The sequence below is a fragment of the Odontomachus brunneus genome, unplaced genomic scaffold (assembly GCF_010583005.1).
Source record: "Odontomachus brunneus isolate Ranch 3 - 2012 unplaced genomic scaffold, Obru_v1 Obru_scaffold_006, whole genome shotgun sequence".
NCBI classification, from domain to species: domain Eukaryota; kingdom Metazoa; phylum Arthropoda; class Insecta; order Hymenoptera; family Formicidae; genus Odontomachus; species Odontomachus brunneus.
In genome coordinates, this window is record NW_022639456.1 from 508,780 (window position 1) to 527,439 (window position 18,660).

Here is an 18,660-nt window from a genome sequence, read left to right on the forward strand (position 1 = left end):
TCGTCAATTTCCGTGTAATTAACATGTAATTTTATTTTAATGGCAGATTTATCGCCAGTCTTATCGACCGCTTGCGACGAAATATCTATTGCTTCTTTACGATTAATAGATTTATCATCTTTAGATTTATTCACGGAGACTATATTACTTTCGCTTATATCTTTTATATTTATTTTATTTTGTATCTCGTCATTAAATATTGAAATTGCTTCACATCGCTTTAGAGTGATACCTCTTTTATTACTAAATGAAATTCCTTTAAGATTACTTATGTTTTTCTTATTATCATCAACAATATATTCAATATTCTCAATCTTCTCTAAGTCAGTAAGTAAAAAGTCAGTTACGGAATCAGAGATTATGTTAGTAAACTTTTCGCTTTCGTTATCAGGAATGCTTTTTTTCTGATTGTTTTCTTTAGCAATTATATCCAATATGTCGTCAAGTTCGTCGTCATTTTTCATCACGTAAGGTACCATTATCATGTTTGTAAGTACAATATCACGTATCTCGTTATTGGTAGATTCTTCCTTTGGAACAAATGTCGAAATATCTACATAACTTTCCGAACTCACTTTGATATTTTGATTTGCAGCTTCAATGCTCGATGCGCCCTTTCCTTTCGTGAAACTGTTCGAAATGTCGTCCATATGATCCAAGTTTTCGGATTCTGAGTCCTCTTTTTCTTCTTCTACCACTCCAGTGCTAATTTCGCTCTGAGGTACCTCGAATGAATCAGATGTCGCCCAATCGTCTTTGTCCCGAGAAATATTTCCCGCGCTAATTGTATGCGATTGATCTTGTTCGACATTAGATACTGTTATTGTCGAATTTACAGTATTGTCGGGCATCGACGTTTGAATATCTTTAACGCGCTGCAAATTACTTGATATTCCCGTGTCATCAATGTTACTAATTTCGATTCCTAATAATTCAAGATTCTTCTCTGATGACTTCAAGTCTCCGCTGGTGACAATGTGTGAAGTTTGATTTGTATGTGAGCTATGTGTTTTCTGTGAATTTGTTTCGTAGCTTTCCTTCGAACGGTGACCAGCAACAATGGGAGAATTCGTCGATATAGCGCTCGATCGTTCGGAGAACTTCGGTGAATGAATTATACTTGCTTGATCCGTTATGAGCTCCTCTTCTATATATGCTTCGTTTAGATCGCTTTGCACACTTGCGTTTTCTTTCGAGCCACCAATGATCTGTGTTGCGCTGTTTGTCGCGTGATTAAGACTTTTCCTACTTTCCGATACTTTGGAGAGAATCTCGGAAATCGATTTTACATCGAGCTCCAATGAGATCAGATCGTTCAACAGTTCTTCATTATCCTTACGCAAGTTTTGCATATCATTTTCTAATACCGAGCTCACATTATAATCACCACGTACTACTTTATTGTGCTCCGACAATATGGATTTTTCAATTTCATTCATGATCTCTTTGCTCTTGGCTTCGTAATCAATCTCGTAAGCCACATTGGAGGGGGTGGGTGTTACTCCCGATATTACTGTCGAAATGTCATTATCTGCTCTCTCCGATATATATTTATCATGGCTTAAATCGTTAGAGGATTTAGATCTTCTTTCACTTATCAAAATGGAAGGAGATTCAGTATTAACTTCTTCCTCGGACGATACCACTTCCTTCTCTTTATCCTCAATATGAGCGACTCTGTCGCTGAAAACTGACTTGGACATTATCTCCGAAATATCTTGGGATGTACTTCTTTCATCGTTATCTACTTTGAACTCCTTATTCGTTTTATTACTGAAACGCGACATCATCTCTGAAAGCACTTTCAGCCCATTTTCCAGAGAGCTTATATTCTCGTTCAAATTCTTATTATTTAGCTGTAAGGAATCTAGTTTTTTTGAGAAGGTGAGTATATCGTGAGAACCAGCAGCGTTTTCCGTCGAATAGTCGGACTTGCTCGGAACAGATTTTGAGTAGTCAACATTACCCATTTCCTCAAGAATTTCAGATTGGTTCGCGAAAGTCTTTGACTGAGAACGATCAATGCTGGTACGACTAACTGGACTGTTGTTCGCTGACTCGGTGTTAATGGTACTGTGATCTTTGACATCTGATATCGTCTGCATCCCCAATTCTGACCGAACCGTACTGATAATCGTTTGAATATTTTCTGCATCATGCAATATGCTATTTTGTTTTGTCTCAATAGTAACGGATTCTACGAGCTGCTTCTTGTCCGTGTGTAATGCAGGAACAATGTATTTTTCGGGACGTGCATCATTCGACGACGCTGAAGTAGCTGCTTGAAGTTTACTGCTGATTTCTGTGGATGTACATTCTTCAAACATAGACCGGGCGCTTCGATTAGTATCCGTACTCTTTGATTCCGAAGCGTTCGTGCTTTTGATATCCGTGGATCTCGCAGATTTCTGATAACTGTTCCTCTCGTGCCTATCATCGTATATTGCGGCAGTCACAATCTTCAACAAATCCCTCTGCTGATTCTTCGTTGACAAAAGGTCAGACTCCGACCTAGATCTCAGCAGATCGCTGCTCTTGTAGAGGTCTTGTATTCTCTTGAGCGGTATTTCAGGTACTTTGAAGTCAGCCAACGACTTTGGCTCTATAGCTAACTTATCACTGTCTTTAATAGCTTTCTTCGATTCTAACTTCTTGCGCATCTCGTGGATAGTCGTGTCATACTTCTGTCAAATAGAAAAAGAGACGTTTTATAAAAAATACAATCTTGATAATATTATCTTTCACGTGCACTTACCTTAATTTGATTTAGTAGATTTGCTTCCATAGCACGTAGTCTTTGCTTGGCCTGCTTTCTCGCTTCTTTTTTTAAACGCGACATCTCTACACGTCGTTCCGCCAATTTCTCAGTAAGAATTTCTATTCTTCCCTCAACGTCGCTCATATCAGACGAAACAGTGGTATCTACAAAAGGACGCGTGTGACTCTCTAATTGCAAATGAAATTTTGAAATATGTAGAAGTTATGCTCTTATTTGATACTTAATCGATATTTAATGGAAACCAGAAAGAATTAGACGATATTTTCGAACAAACTAAGAGAAATCGATCTTTCTTTAAAAAAAAAAAAGTTCAAAATAGTTAAGATTTTGTTCTTCATAATACACAAGGCATCTGTATCTTTTAAATTACTTGCATATATCACTATTACGATGTAATCACTCTAAAATCATTTTCTAAACAGTATACAGTATAAACTGTATACAATGTGTAATGTGTGCACACCATATTACCTTGCTGAGATAAGACGTTAGATGTTGCCGCGACAATTTTCAATGCCGCTTGCTCCATGCGATTCACACGTTCCTCTTCTGCTCTTAACCTTGTGTGCCACGCCATCCAGTCCTCGACGGTATTCTTCCGCGATGCAAGCGCAGTTTCACGTGCAGTTAAGATTCTGAGGATAACGAACAAGTATGTACGGACCTAAGAATATTTTGAATACGTGCGTGCATGCCTGACATGCGGATTGCTTCTGCATAGAATCTATTTTTACAATGCTTTACTTGATGCGGTGTGAATGTACAGTTTATTATTAGACCACCCAACATATGACTTTAGTGATTCAAGATATTATTAGCAGGACGGATCTCATATCGCGTTTAATGGTATTTCGAAAAGACACACATAACATCGAAGCAGAGAGGAAAAAATAACATTACATTCGCGTGTATACATGTTACTTATGTTACTTACTGTCCAAACTTCTTTGCTTTAAAATTTCTATTTTGCGGTCTAAGGACTACGGAGAGATTTTTCTCGCTTTCCTCAGAGCTGTGATGGGAAATTGTAAGAGCACTAAATTGAGACGTGGATATATTTTGAACAGCCTGTTCGTTCCTAAATGAATGTTCATTGTTTTCGAGTTTTCTGTCCGATTCTTGACTGGATACATTCTCCTTACTTTCGTTATAATCGTTAATTGCCTCACTTAGTAACTTCAAGTTCTTATCTTTCACTTCTTTTGAATGTCTAACTAGCTCCTGAAGTGAATTTTGACTTTCGTTAAGATCCAATTGGTCCAAGATTGAACTTTCGTTATTGTTGTCTAACTGAGGCAGCTCACTCTCCATTCTTGTTCGTTTATCATGATGTTTGACAAACTTCTCTGATACGTGAGAACTAGCTTTGGATCGCAATAGATTTTCCATTAATATATTGGAAGATGATTTTGTTTTCTGATGCTTGGAACTTTTGCGTTTGGAGCTTGCTTTTAACTCGATGCTATGCTGCAATTTCTTAGAAACATGATCCCTATCACTAATTGATTTATCAATCTTTTTCGAGTTCTTAGTGTTATTTGTTTGTAATATATCTTCAGAAACTTGCGACGATTTTGTTGCTTTCGAAACAGTGTCTTGTATCTTTGAATTTAGTTCTTCTATAGATTCGCTATTGATCGTTGCAATATTGACAGCCAGCTCTTTCTCTTTTGAGACTGTCGCCATCTGAACAAAAGGGTTTACTACTTGCGATATTTTCGATTTTTTAGATAATTCTTCCACTAACGTATCAGATTCCGATTTTACATGATCAGTTACTACCGCATCTAACCCCAATATCGGCGATGATACCTCAAATGGTTTTTGATTTTCCAAAAGTCGTTTCATACCCATAGAATGACTCTGAATTCGTTTTGATTCGAGGTCGAGCTGACTCTGCTTTTGTCGCAAAATGTCCGCCTTGGGCATTTTTTCTTCATATTTTCGAGACTTTGACTCATACTTGGACATATCGTTTTTCTTCTTCAGAGAATTTTCCTCGTGTGATTCATTACTTTCAGCCAAATCGTCAAATCTGGTCGCCGACGTATTAGATTCCTCGGCCAAATTTTCACATTTATCAGACTTGGCAAGATCGGGCTTGGACAAGTGTATGTCGCTCTCGAATGCATGCAGACGTGCGTCTGCTTGAGATCGATCGTGCTGAGATTTATCTGAATCAATCAAGGAACTTATAGAACTATTACTGCGTATATCGTAACCCTTCATAGGACCTGATGATCTTCTTGGTGATTGACTATCGGCGCTCCTCTTTAATTTTGTTAAGATATTTTTTGTCGATAATTGTGGGTTAAACATGTCCCTCTGCTTTTGTAACATAAGCTTTCGTTCCTGGCTCGCAATTTCGTGCAATTCCTTTAATCTGTAAATAAAGAACTTTTTTTTATATATAACAGTACTTATATAATAAATGCGAATACTATATACCTGTTCATCTCATCTTTCTCTTCTTTTAATTTCAAAAGTAAAGCTCTCTGTTTCTTTTTCACGGAACTAACTTCACTGTCTTGTCCTGTATCTCTTAATGCACGTTTTTGCTCTTCTAATCTTACCAACTTTTTAGTTCTATCGTTCAAATTCTTCTCGTGATCTTTAAATAACATTTCTAATTTATCATATCTCTGTTTTTCATCTCTTATCAGCTGCGCTAACTACAAAAAAATGTAAGAATGATACAATATCTAATTATGTATACACATAGATTCAAACATATAAGAAGTATACTCACATGTAATTGTAAGTACTTCTTAAATTCTTTATTCTTAACCAAACACGTTAAGTCTCGAGTTGAAATACTAATTTCATTTCCCGTTTCTGTTTTTATCGACGAGGTAGTTTCGTGTAAACTAATCTCTGACATGGTTATTCTACTGGGCACCGATATCCCTTCTATTTGATCCAAATCTTCGAATTGTTCAACCGAATCTAAAGACAGATGAGGACATTCGTTCTCTCCTAAGGATGATCGTTCGTACATGTGAATGTCAGATAATTTATTTTGCGCGTTCCGTTTGTCCATGTATACATCCGTTTGCGTTGCCATATCATTTACAGTTTGAGTTTGTACTTCTGCTACTTTGATAACTTTGGCTTTAAAATTATCACTCGTTTCATCAATATTTGCTTGGTTCAAAGCATAATGCTCCCTAATATAATGCACGTCGTCGCATGCGTGTGATTTTCTCGGATTTGCAACATCCTTTCTCGCGTAGTCCAGTAGTTTCCATGTTGCTGTAAGAATGTATAGCATAAGAAACATAATATGCTAGTGTACTTTTATATATTTACATTATAATAGGTCTGTTCTTTTGCTCTGCACTGCTGCACTGGTGCAGAGTGAAAGAACAGACCAAATAGCAGCTATATATTTTTAGATTACAGTTACATTTTAGTTACTATATACTAATAGCTTCTTACCATTTTCAACAAAATCGTTATCAACTGTAGCAGTCACTCGACTTTCTTCAACTCGTATCTCTTCACTTTTCTCATTTTCTATTTGTGGATTCTGCTCTTCTTGTTCGCGTTTCATACTGTGGAAGTATTTTTCAACTTCATTGGCATTGTTGTAAACTTCATTAAGAGATTCTAAGAATTCGCATTCTGCCTGAAATGTCATACGCAGGGCTTCTGGATGTCTCTGAATTGTAAAATGAGAGTTTACTTTTTCAAATATACACTAATATGAGTAAACAAACAAATGTACCAATATATTTGTACTTACTAATTGTGTCTTTTCTTGCTCTTTCTCAGATTTTGTTGTTGATTTATATTTTGGACATCTTGCATCTGCTTCTGAATCACTGCTTTGTATAAAATATCTTCTTTGTTTATGTCTGGGCATAAAATCCGATTTGTCTGGTGTGGTTAAATTGTGAAATTCTTCTTGTTGAGAATAACTGTTATCCCTGAAAGAAATTTTTCTAGGATCGAACAATTCCTCTGGTAATATACTGACATCCACATCATTTGTATCATCATTAGTAGTTGTTTGTCCAGTTGTAGTGATACTATGAGAATATGACTCCTTGTCTTTTTTAGCAGTTGTGCTTGTGGACTGTGTCACAGAATGTTCTGTATATTTCAAATTCTCTGAGATTTTAGCTGATCTCATAGAATTAATGTTCTGCTTATTTTCCACCGTTGTTTCACTATCTTCATTCTTTGATTGCTGTATAGAACTTATCGGATAAACACTCGTACGATTCTTGGAGCTGTTTGTTTCAGATGTACACTCGACATCATCTGATGGTTCAGAAATAATGCTATGTATCTTTCCTTCAATTTTACTAGATAAAGTTTTACCCTTTTCAGATATTCTTTTTATTTGCTCCTTATGTATAATATTTGGTTTATCTTGTTTTAATTGTCTATTATCTGAATCACATTTATATTTTAAGTCTTCTACTTGCCTCAAATGGCAAATATCTTTAGGTTTATTTTCAATATTGCTAGACAAAACAGTCGTGCCACTATTATCTCTCGTCGTAACTTTATCTGTTATTTTCCAAGATACAGAATCCGATACTTTGTTACCACACGTTCGTCCCTTTGATTCTAAAGGAATGTCTTTTGCTAATTCTATAGATTGTGCATTAAAGGACCTTTGTCTCTTCTCATTATCTTTCTTAGCAGTAGACGTTACAAAAGTTTTAATTTTAGATTTTGTTGACATAGAATCATTATTTCTTATAGTATGAAAAGATAATCGGTCATTCTTCAATCTTGTCGTTATGAAACTACTATCAGCCATTTCTCTTCTAGAGACATGCCTCGGACTTCTGCTGCGTTTTACTTGCTCTTGTACAGACTCATCTTTCTTAGCACATAAGGAATCATCTTTTTTTATTCTCTTAGATCTATTTTCTTTTTCTCTGGAACTATCCCTGATGTGTTCCTTTTTTTTGCTCAGATTAGAAGCTATGGATACATTTGGTGCTTTCAATGGTTCTATGCTCTCACAATTAATGGTTGATGGTCCATCTGAAGAGGAAAAATCTAATTTCCTTTGTACTTTCTCGCCAACTTTTGACGTTTTGTCTGATCTATCGTGTGATAATTCTTTTATGGCTATTTCAGACTTTGTTAAAGGCAGCTCTTTTGAAATAGAATTTTCTCTACTAGAAAAGTCCAATGTTTTTGGAGAAATTTTCAAATCTGGTACTTTGAGTGGTTTAAAAAAATCCATTTTTTGTACAACTTGATATGGATTCTGTTTAAGATTTGTTTTCAATACTGGGGATATCAGATTGTTTCTTGCCTGTGAGTTTAAATAATGTGTTTCTATGTTGTTATTAGGTGGAGCTCCTAAAGCAAGTTTTTGTTTGACAGCACTAATAAATGTAAAAGGATATGGCTGTATAGGATGATACGATAGCAAATTTTCTAAACTTCTTATGCCAGATACAGGAGCTGGCAAGTTAGTTGATTGTTTTTCAGAAACTTGATGTTGTACTTCAAGATCTCGCCTAATTTGAGCTTCCTGCAATAAAAATATTATTTAGATTATATGCAAATTTATACATGTATACGATACACTTATTTATATAAGTTAAAAAGAAGAAGTAGAAACTACTCACAATAGCAGTGGTTTCTGCACGTTTTGCAATAACATCTGGATCCGAAAAAAAAACATATCCTTTTTTATTATCAGACTCCTCTTTCTGGCAACTACTCTTCATATCTTCATTCTTCAACCATGTAGATAGCATCCCATAAAACGTATATATTATCTATCCACATTCCTTATGCGTGCACGTAATTGTGGTGAGCGTACAAAAGTTGCGCAGCTACAAAGATTACAATCCATTTTAATAGATTGTACTGAAAAATTACCTTCCGATTGTTTAAAACATCTTTACGCTTAACCTAATTGTCTCGTTGTCAACGCTTCTCGCAACATTGCCAGTCATTTGTGATTTCGATTTAAAAAAGTAAAGACTCACCAAAACGCGAGATCGATTATTTTGCAATGTTTAACAAGCGTACGTCGCACGCGATCACAGCGTTCTCAGCAGTTTCTCACAACGGTCGTTTGTAAACTGCGATCACGTGGTACGACAGGACTTGCTACTTGTTCGATGCGATGAAACATGGCAACGACGAGGACTACACTGACGAGTGAATGATCGATAATAATACGAAGGTGAAACATGAGGAGACGCGTACACCTGGCGGAAAATGCCACATGACAATTTTCGTGCAGATTATACGCGCACGATAATAATACGCCCGGCGTATTGTTTCACCATGATTGAGTCGCGCGTACGGTCGTATTATTTTGACGTTCCGCAGGATGTCTCTTTCTCCCTCTTCTACTCGTTCCAAATAGCCGTAAAAAAACTGCGTAAACTCGACGTATACGCGTATGCGCCGTACACATTCCAGCGGCGCGACGTATGCCCGACATATGCATCCGGTTGAACTGATCCGGTTGATTCGACCAATCAGGAGCCGCTGACAATGTATCCTTACGACGATTGGCTTGATTGGTCTTGTGTCACCTCTATATTGCGACAACGGCGCCACCGGTCCTTCAATTCAAAAAGGTAACGGCTTAGTTTTCACGTTACTCACGACAGCGACACTCGTATTTCTTTCGTGCAATAAATTGATGTTTTGCGAAAACTCGGGTATGTATTTAGCATATATGCGTGTGTAGTGCATAATTACAAATTACTATATGCTATTTTTTTCTCTGCAGAATAAAGACAACTTCGTAACGATGACCGATAAACCTGAGTGGCAGCCGATGTGGCAGAAGACCATTGTTACGCTAGAAGAAGCGCTTAACACATTGCAGAATACTTGGAAAAATTTAGGATATGTCAAGGAGACACGGGCAATATATTACGAACAAGCGTACAGTCATATAAAAGACTTGTTGAATGACATGATAACTGAGTCGCAGACGAAACAGCAGCAGCTATTGGAGAGCATAAAGAACCTGTTGAAGCAAACTACAGCATTGTACGCAGAACTGCATCTGGATACAGTACCCAATACCTATGATCAAATTCCCTTGAGCAAGGTAGAGCAAATGTTGCGTACAGATCTGCAAAATCTTGAACGTATGAAGAAAGAACGCCTGCTGAAGTTAAAAGAATTATTGGCAAAGGAACATGATATCAGCACAAAGATTGGTACTAAGAGATTAAGCATCACTACGAATATCGTGCCTACTGAAGAAGAACTTAATAGTTTTAAGTTATATCTTGAACAACAAGAGAATGAAAAGAATCGTTTGGAGAATGTTTTTACTGATATGCGTTGCTCTATAATTAAAATGATGAATGATCTAGATATAACTCCATCTTCGTCATTTGAGCATTTAGTTTATGATAGTCCTGAGGAGTTTGTGCTAAATACAAGCAACATGACAAAATTGAGAGATTTCAGGGATCAGCTGAAAACACAAGTGGAGGAAACAAAAGAACATGTGGAAAAAATGAAGGAAGATCTACTGACATTGTGGAAGTATCTTGATGAACCTGAGACTTGTCACTCGTTTCTTGAAAAATATCCTGGTTATTGTAGTGCTACTGTAAATGCTTTAAATGCAGAGATCAAACGCTGCAAGGAGAAAAAGAAGGAGAATATTTATAAATATGTTGTGCAGTTGAGATTTGATTTGGTTAATCTGTGGGACTTGTGCAAATACAGCGAAGCAGAGAGAAACTCGTTTGCAGCATTTCATTCTAATACATTCACAGAGGATTTGTTGACACTGCATGAAATAGAAGTGGATAAATTGCGCAAGTTTTATAATGACAACCAAGTGATATTTGAACTTTTGGAACAACGTGAAAATCTCTTGAAAAAAACAAAAGAATTGATTCAGCGAGAAAATAATCCAGACCGCTTTCATAATCGTGGAGGCCAATTGTTGATGGAGGAGAAGGAACGCAAGGTGATACAAAAGAAGTTGCCCAAAATGGAAGAAGAATTAAAGCAGTTGATAAATACATATGAGAACAAACATAATTGCACATTTACTATCTATGGTGTATCATTGGAAAATATCTTAGCAGATTCATGGGAGGATATCAATCACGAAAAGGAGACCATCAGGAAAGGCAGGAGGGAAGCAAAAGAAAAATCTGTGAAAAAATCACCTTTAAACAGCTCCAAAAGGACACCTGGTATGTCCTACTTGAGCATTCATAAAGGCCCAGTTCTGGGATTATCAAAACGAAAATTGTTCAGCCCATCTCCCAATACATCGGCGAAACGCAGAAACAAAAATGGTGACAAAAATAAGCCTACTGTTTCTGCATCTAAGATAAGAAGGAGTGGTAGACTAACAAAACACACCCAAAAAGGACATAAGAATACTCCTAGGAGAAGCAAGGGTTCATCGTCAGCCAATAACAGCATAATGGACACAACATACAATCAATTCCAAGGTCACATGACAAGCCGAGAAGAATTGCACAGTTCGATGATACCAGAACAGATACTGAAAAATGCCACTAAGGTTAACATCAAGACACCTGTGCGAACGCCTGCGAAACCGTTGAGAAAAAATCTTACCACCCTTATGACTCCCACTCACAATTCTACGCGTAAAACGCCTCATAGCCCTAGAATCATTAATACTCCTAAATTAGCAACAGCCCCCAGTAACTTACCTATTATTATCTAAATATGCTTTTAAGATAATGGAAACGCAAAATAAATTTTATCTACGAGAGTTACCTGAAAAGTAATTCAATTTTAACGACATAATCATGCTAATATAAATAATTAATATAGATCACTGTTTGTGGTAAAATTTAAAAGTAACATACAGATTGCTTTTTATACAGCCATATGCAGTGGAGATTAATTTATAAGTATTGGCTTAATATATATGCGTTATACATTATTTGCGTTAATATGTTCGATAAAAGCAACACTTCAGTTTTTTGCGATATTACTGTTTCAATAAACAGAAGTGTAATCCAATGCAATTTTTATATGCAGCTGATATATATATTAAGTAAATAGAAGTGATTGCGTGATTATCATATTCACCTTCAATTCAACAATAATTCAATCTACTTTTCTTTTTTTACTTTAAGGCAACAAGAGAAATATGATTCTTGTCCTTTCTGAACAATACTTTGCACAAAACCTTTTCAATAATTATTTATAGTGATACTTCAAATATTTTTTTAAGAAATGTATGATACAACCCGATATTTTTTCTGATTACATTTTAATATATATTAAACAATATATATTAAACGGAGAAAAATGTATATTATTAATATACAATATCTCATTGTATCATCGAAGTTGTTATTTGTCTCAACAAAACTAGATTTAACAGTTGTTAGGTAAAAAATAACATAGGTTATAAACATTATTTATAATTACATTGTATACATCGCGGATTGTATTTACGTGTTTGTATTTGTATATGTAATTAGATTGTATGGAGAAAGAAAATAAGGCAGAAATGTTACTGTAGCTTTAACACATGTAACTTTAATGTAGATAAGATCTATAATAATGTTAAAAAGATACAATGTATTTTCGTAAATACTAACAACGGTTTTAGCATAAATAAAAAGGATGCACAAGATAATGCTATTAAGATTCCTCAATAAATATACTAAAATATAAATCTATTATAAAATATACTATATTTTTTCAAATATAACAAAGCAAAAGCATATTATTTGAAATATTAATAGCGCACTCTGGCGTTTGATACGGGAGATAGTTGGATTATAGTAGATTAGGGCTGCGTTCCGAAATTCACCAGTACTGAAATTCTATAGTATATGTGACATGAACTATAGATTTTCAGTACTGGAAGTAAATTTCGGAACGCAGCCTAGGTTGGGTGGACGTGGTAGATGGCGTTGGGGCAGATGTGCCTGGAGCCATATATTGAAGGAAGGAAGGGATGGTGAAAGGGCCACTGAGAAAGGTCTACAACCAGAAAGAGAGAGAGAGAGAGAGAAAGAGAGTGAGGAGGAAGGAAGGAAAGAAGGAAGGTTGGGTGGACGCATTCGTTCTTTTCGAAGCGAACTCTCGTTAGGATTTGTTGGATAGAATTTCGTGGCTGATTGTCTGGGAAGATCTTGTTTTCAACTAACGAATAAAGTGCTGCAGCAACGAGAAAATCGGAAATGGGTGATATAAAATCCTTTTTTCACCAATGGTGCGCAAAGAACGGTAAAGAACCGCAGTTCGACGTTCGTCCAACAGGTAATATCAGTGCTGGAAAAGTTAGGTTATCATTTTGCTACAAAATTATATGTGTAACTTTTATGTATCACAGGACCGAAGCATAGACAGCGCTTTCTTTGCGAGCTGCGAATACCCGGATTTGACTATGTCGGCGCAGGCAATTCTACTAATAAAAAAGACGCACAAGGCAACGCTGCCAAAGATTACGTTAATTACTTAGTTCGTACGGGTCGTGTGAACTCGAACGATGTACCAAGAGAAAATCCAACGGTGCAAGCTGCATCATCAAATGATGGCAATACGAATGATCCAATCTCAATGCCAGTAAAATCAGTCTACCAAGGAGGCATGGGACCAAATGACATTGGTCAAGCTTACAGACCTTATAATGAACATGGTCAGAGTAACTACACATACATGGACAGATTGGCGGACCAGAAGAAGGTGGAAGATGCAGAGGATGTTGATGTGAATTCTGGCATACATGGCAATTGGACAATTGAGAATGCAAAATCCAAACTCCACCAGTTTATGCAAACTAACAAAATTAACACAGATTACAAGTATACTCCGGTTGGTCCAGATCACACGAGGTATGGTGTCTTGCAATGGAGTCCTTTTCTAGGACTGGAGTTACAATGCAGTGACATTAGTTGAACTTATATTTTGTGATTGCCTTCCAAAAGATTATTGATTGTTGTGCCATTTGAAATTTTACAAGACCACTTTGGAGTACATTATTCGCTTATGCACATCCAAAGCTGGTGCAAGAGAGCAGTTATTAACTCTCTTGTGCACAGATAACGGTGATGGTACTTATTACCAAAACTTTTATTAAAGTGAAATTTAATAATGGTTTTGGTGCAATTATCCCAAGGAACTTTTTTCAATGTACTCCAATCTGGTCGTCTGTGACATCTTCAAATGGTAAGTTATTTTTATCTGTGTCAATTAATTAAGGGAATAAATAAAACAAACAATATAAACTCAATTGTTTCAGATAGTGACATGATTAAATATTTCTTTATATATATATATTTCTTTTTATATATATATATATATATATATATATATATATATATATATATATATCCTTGTTTTCAGCAAATTCTATAAAAAATCATTTGATTCTTTTGTTCCCTTAATTATTAATTGCAGTGATAATGCATAATATGTATGTTGTTTATATATATGTTTATAATAAAACGTATCTTTCACAGGAGTTTTATGGCAGAAATGTCGATTTATGTTGCCCAACTTGGACGAAGTATGTTAATTTTCACATATAGAAATATTGAATCATATATTAGATCAAAATTATGTAATGTTATAATATGCATTAGGTATCACTGGTCGTGAAACAGGATCAAATAAGCAAACAGCTTCAAAAAGTTGTGCTTTGTCTATTGTTCGTCAATTATACCACTTAGGTGTCATTGAAGCATTTAGCGGTACATTAAAGAAGAATAAAGATACTGAATTACTGAAACCTTATCCTGTTAAAATATCACCAGATCTAGAAAATCAAATCCATGAATTACTAACAAAGTTGGAGATAGAACCAATTAATATTATCAAGGTATTGATCATCATTTAATTGATATGTTACAAATTGTGTTATGTGCATTATAGTTTGCTGTTTTTACTAAATTAGATTAGGTCTAATTAGATTAATGATTAAAACTAAAGTATTTATTCATATAATATAGCATTCACCAAAAATGGAACGTAATCACTCAAGTATTGGTGGTATATCTTTGTTGACAAATCAAGTCTTGGATGATTTTAAATCATCTGTGCCACAACCTGCTGGTGTTGTAAGCTGGTCACCACCTCAGCCAAATTGGAATCCATGGACGGGATGTAATATCGACGAAGGACCTTTGGCAACGACGTCTTTAGATAAATTATCGGAAGATCTGATGAATGAACAACGGGTCAAGTTGCAAGATGATTCCAACTTGCAGGCGAGAATCAAAGCTAGATCGAGCTTGCCTGTTTTCTTCAAGAAAAGCGAAATTATGACCGCTATTAATGAAAATCCGATTGTCATTATACGCGGTAACACGGGTTGCGGCAAAACTACGCAAGTTTGCCAGTTTATTCTAGACGATTACATCGCGTCCAGCCAAGGCGCATATTGCAGTATAGTTGTCACCCAACCCAGACGAATCTCGGCGGTGTCCGTAGCCGACAGAGTCGCTGCAGAGAGATGCGAGAGTTTGGCACAATCGGTTGGATATTCTGTGAGATTTGAATCCTGTTTGCCGAGACCTTACGCCAGTATAATGTTTTGTACCGTAGGAGTACTCTTGCGAAAGTTGGAAGGTGGTCTTCGAGGCGTGTCGCACGTTATCGTAGATGAGATTCATGAGAGGGATGTCAATTCTGATTTTATCATGGTAGTACTTAGAGATATGATACACATGTATCCCGATCTCAGACTTATTCTTATGTCGGCTACGATCGATACCACGCTGTTCAGCGACTACTTCAACAATTGTCCTGTGATAGAGATACCTGGTAGAGCGTATCCCGTGCAACAATTTTTCTTAGAGGATTGTATACAATTGACGAAGTTCGTCCCACCGATGATTTCGGGCAAACGTAAGTCAAAGGATACAGACGATTTACCGTTGGACACAGAACCAGACGAAAATTTGAACAAAGTCATTGATGACAAATATACGTTCCAAACGAAAAATGCTATGGCGCAGTTAACGGAGAAGGAGATAAGCTTCGAACTAATAGAGACGTTGTTGAAATACATAAAGACACAAGATATTCCAGGCGCCGTGCTGATCTTCCTTCCCGGCTGGAATTTGATATTCGCGCTAATGAAGCATCTTCAGCAGCACCCTGTCTTCGGTGGATCGTCCTATTTCGTCATTCCGCTGCACTCGCAATTACCTAGGGAAGATCAACGTAAAGTCTTTGATCCTGTACCGTCTACCGTAACGAAGATCATCTTGTCTACAAATATCGCAGAAACTTCAATTACGATCGATGATATTGTTTACGTCATAGACTCTTGTAAAGCCAAAATGAAGCTATTCACGTCTCACAACAATATGACCAATTACGCGACTGTTTGGGCCAGTAAGACGAATTTGGAACAACGCAAGGGTAGAGCGGGCCGTGTTAAACCCGGTTTTTGCTTTCATTTATGCTCAAGAGCCAGATTCAATAAGATGGACGAACATATGACACCAGAAATGTTCAGGACACCTTTGCACGAACTAGCCTTGAGTATTAAACTGTTGAGATTAGGCAATATCGGGCAATTCTTGTCGAAGGCAATCGAGCCACCTCCTATCGACGCAGTGATCGAGGCGGAAGTTATGTTAAGAGGTATATCTCTCACTTTGCAACATATCTTTACTTTTTCTTTAGAGTCACTCTACTTACGAGATCTTTTCACAGAAATGAAGTGCTTAGACAATAACGACGAATTAACCCCTCTTGGTAAGATTCTGGCACGCTTACCGATAGAACCGCGTCTGGGGAAGATGATGATCTTGGGATGTATGTTTCGCGTTGGTGATGCGCTCTCGACTATGGCTGCCAACAGCACCACCTTTCCCGAAGTATACAACATGGGTCCCGACGTGAGGAGATTAACTATGCAGCAAAAATGGTTTGCTGGCGCGAGATACAGCGACCACGTCGCGATGCTGCACGCTTTTCGGGCGTGGGAGGAAGCGAGAACTGGCGGCGATTACGCGGAACAAATGTTCTGCGAAACGAAGAATTTGAGCTTGCCTACTTTACGTATAACGTGGGAAGCTAAGGTTGGTAACTAAATCGATCATTTATCGAATGTCGCGCGGCGACGTTGTTTCTCGCATACGTGTCAGTAATGATAAATGTTTCTGCTTGTAGAATCAATTACAAGCGTTGCTGCAAAGCGCTGGTTTTCCCGAAGAAACTCTATGTCCAACACCGTTAAATTATCAAGCTGGCTCGGATGCCCGTCTTGACACAATTACCGCATTATTGTGCATGGGTCTCTATCCCAACGTGTGTTATCATAAGGAGAAACGGAAGGTTCTTACCACGGAATCGAAAGCCGCGTTGATTCACAAGACGTCGGTGAACTGCAGCAACTATGAACAGAACTTTCCGTTTCCGTTTTTCGTGTTCGGGGAAAAAGTAAATATCAGTAGAGATAATATGGACGATATACGATAAGTAATTTGATGCCTGCTTACTTACCGCTACCTTCTCTCGTTATCAGATTCGTACTAGAGCCGTGTCTTGTAAGCAAATGACCATGGTGTCGCCTATACATCTATTATTATTCGGCTCCCGAAAGGTGGAATACATAGACGGTGTGATAAGATTGGACAACTGGATCAATTTGGATATGAATCCGGAACACGCTGCAGCGATTGTCGCTCTACGACCTGCTTTAGAAAGTCTTGTCGTAAGGGCATCTAAGGATCCTGAAACAATTCTAGAGTTGAGCCCTATCGAAGAGAAAGTAAGAATATCATTAATTATATATTTATGACATAAGTAATATTTAACAAAAGATTACAATGAGAGTTTGTGATATTTAACGTAATAATATTTCCAATAATAAGAATCTTTTTTTTTTTAAATAATTATATTGATATAAGAATAATTATATGTCATTCTTGTTATCAGGTGCTGGACGTGATCAAGTCTTTATGTGGTATGAACGCTTGCCGTTATGAATTGGAACAGATAACTGGTGGCGGTTTTCAATCACGTCGCCCACCGCGACTTGATTTTCAACCTTCCAACTATAACAACCCTCCAAAATTAATGCGCGGAGATAACTACCGCAATTCATTCAGTAGCAATAATCATGGGAACTATAGCGGATACAGAGGAGGCTATAACAACTATAACAACAGGGGATATGGAATGAGTGGAGGGCGCGGTCGAGGAGGATACCGAGGCAATAGTGATGGATTTCGCGGGCGTTACTAATTTATTATTAAATCTATCTAGCAGGAAGAATGAGCTAATAGGAGCCTTATCGCAGTTTACTGCGGCAGGATTTTTATTAGCCATTCCTTTCTGCTTCTGTATTCTTTCTTAAGACAAAGATAATCTTACTTCACCATAAATAATTTATAGCTGTCATTGCTAGAGTAAAGTTAGATTTTTAGGTAAATTAGGTAATCATGTAATGTGGAATATAACTATTTATATGATGTGTGATTACAATTTGTTTTATTTTCTACATTAGAAATATTTAATCAGTGTTCCACATACGTCATATATGCACTGACATAGCAATTTAAATATAGCTTAAGTATTTCTTCTTTTTTTTTTTATATATGATTTTTAACCTTAAGCATATATATGTGAGATTAATGGTTATATAAATGATTAGTTATGATGCTAAAACAATTCTCTTGATGTGCAGTATGTAATTATATATTAATAAATATAAATATGATATATATATATATATATATATATATATATATATATATATATATATATATATATATATATATATATATATATATATATTTTCCTCAAGTGACAGTTCTTATTATATCGATTGAATTAAGGCACATACATAAGAGTGACAAACAAATTTACTCTATCACTAACATTCCGGCTTGTTTGAAAGCGATTATAATTGCGCCACGTGGATCTACTCGTCGATGATAACGCGTTATCAATTGGCCCGTGAT

At 36.5% G+C, this 18,660-nt stretch overlaps 3 protein-coding genes across 5 annotated transcripts in view; 2 read left to right on the forward strand and 1 right to left on the reverse strand.

Annotated features, from left to right (window-relative positions):
- Positions 1–9,197, reverse strand: part of LOC116853817 (centromere-associated protein E-like) — a 16,656-nt gene extending 7,459 nt beyond the window's left edge. Inside the window, exons 1-10 of one of the 2 annotated variants that reach the window (XM_032835062.1) lie at positions 8,746–9,197; positions 8,380–8,589; positions 6,525–8,282; positions 6,218–6,440; positions 5,529–6,031; positions 5,228–5,451; positions 3,714–5,162; positions 3,251–3,414; positions 2,756–2,922; positions 1–2,684 (exon numbers count right to left, since the gene is read on the reverse strand). The exon at positions 1–2,684 is cut by the window's left edge and continues 1,253 nt beyond it. In XM_032835062.1, the coding sequence (XP_032690953.1) occupies positions 1–2,684; positions 2,756–2,922; positions 3,251–3,414; positions 3,714–5,162; positions 5,228–5,451; positions 5,529–6,031; positions 6,218–6,440; positions 6,525–8,282; positions 8,380–8,511 (7,304 nt within the window). In that variant the 5' untranslated portion in view covers positions 8,512–8,589; positions 8,746–9,197. Of the gene's footprint in view, positions 2,685–2,755; positions 2,923–3,250; positions 3,415–3,713; positions 5,163–5,227; positions 5,452–5,528; positions 6,032–6,217; positions 6,441–6,524; positions 8,283–8,379; positions 8,590–8,668 lie in introns of both variants that reach the window. The other variant, XM_032835063.1, reaches the window with a different exon arrangement.
- Positions 9,198–9,283: 86 nt separating this feature from the next.
- LOC116853820 (protein regulator of cytokinesis 1-like) lies at positions 9,284–12,371 on the forward strand. The gene is made up of 2 exons (XM_032835072.1): positions 9,284–9,432; positions 9,504–12,371. The coding sequence occupies exon 2, from the start codon at positions 9,525–9,527 to the stop codon at positions 11,442–11,444; it is 1,920 nt and encodes a 639-aa protein (XP_032690963.1). The 5' UTR covers positions 9,284–9,432; positions 9,504–9,524; the 3' UTR covers positions 11,445–12,371.
- Positions 12,372–12,644: 273 nt separating this feature from the next.
- Positions 12,645–18,197, forward strand: LOC116853818 (dosage compensation regulator). Of its 2 annotated transcripts, XM_032835064.1 has the most exons (9): positions 12,645–13,000; positions 13,074–13,575; positions 14,203–14,249; positions 14,326–14,561; positions 14,692–16,333; positions 16,406–16,773; positions 16,865–17,134; positions 17,220–17,465; positions 17,633–18,197. In XM_032835064.1, the coding sequence occupies exons 1-9, from the start codon at positions 12,922–12,924 to the stop codon at positions 17,939–17,941; spliced, it is 3,699 nt and encodes a 1,232-aa protein (XP_032690955.1). In that variant the 5' UTR covers positions 12,645–12,921; the 3' UTR covers positions 17,942–18,197. The 2 variants fall into 2 exon arrangements, with proteins under 2 accessions (XP_032690955.1, XP_032690956.1); XM_032835065.1 differs by lacking the exons at positions 12,645–13,000; positions 13,074–13,575 and adding an exon at positions 13,647–13,909.
- The last annotated feature ends 463 nt before the right edge of the window (positions 18,198–18,660 follow it).

What these genes read in the sequence shown, in the direction of transcription:
- LOC116853820 (XM_032835072.1), top strand. Translation starts at nt 9,525, where the DNA reads ATGACCGATAAACCTGAGTGGCAGCCGATGTGGCAGAAGACCATTGTT.
- LOC116853818 (XM_032835064.1), top strand. Translation starts at nt 12,922, where the DNA reads ATGGGTGATATAAAATCCTTTTTTCACCAATGGTGCGCAAAGAACGGT. An exon ending in AACCAATTAATATTATCAAG is followed by an intron (nt 14,562 to 14,691) that starts GTATTGATCATC and finishes CATATAATATAG; the next exon opens with CATTCACCAAAAATGGAACG. An exon ending in GGCGGAAGTTATGTTAAGAG is followed by an intron (nt 16,334 to 16,405) that starts GTATATCTCTCA and finishes ATCTTTTCACAG; the next exon opens with AAATGAAGTGCTTAGACAAT.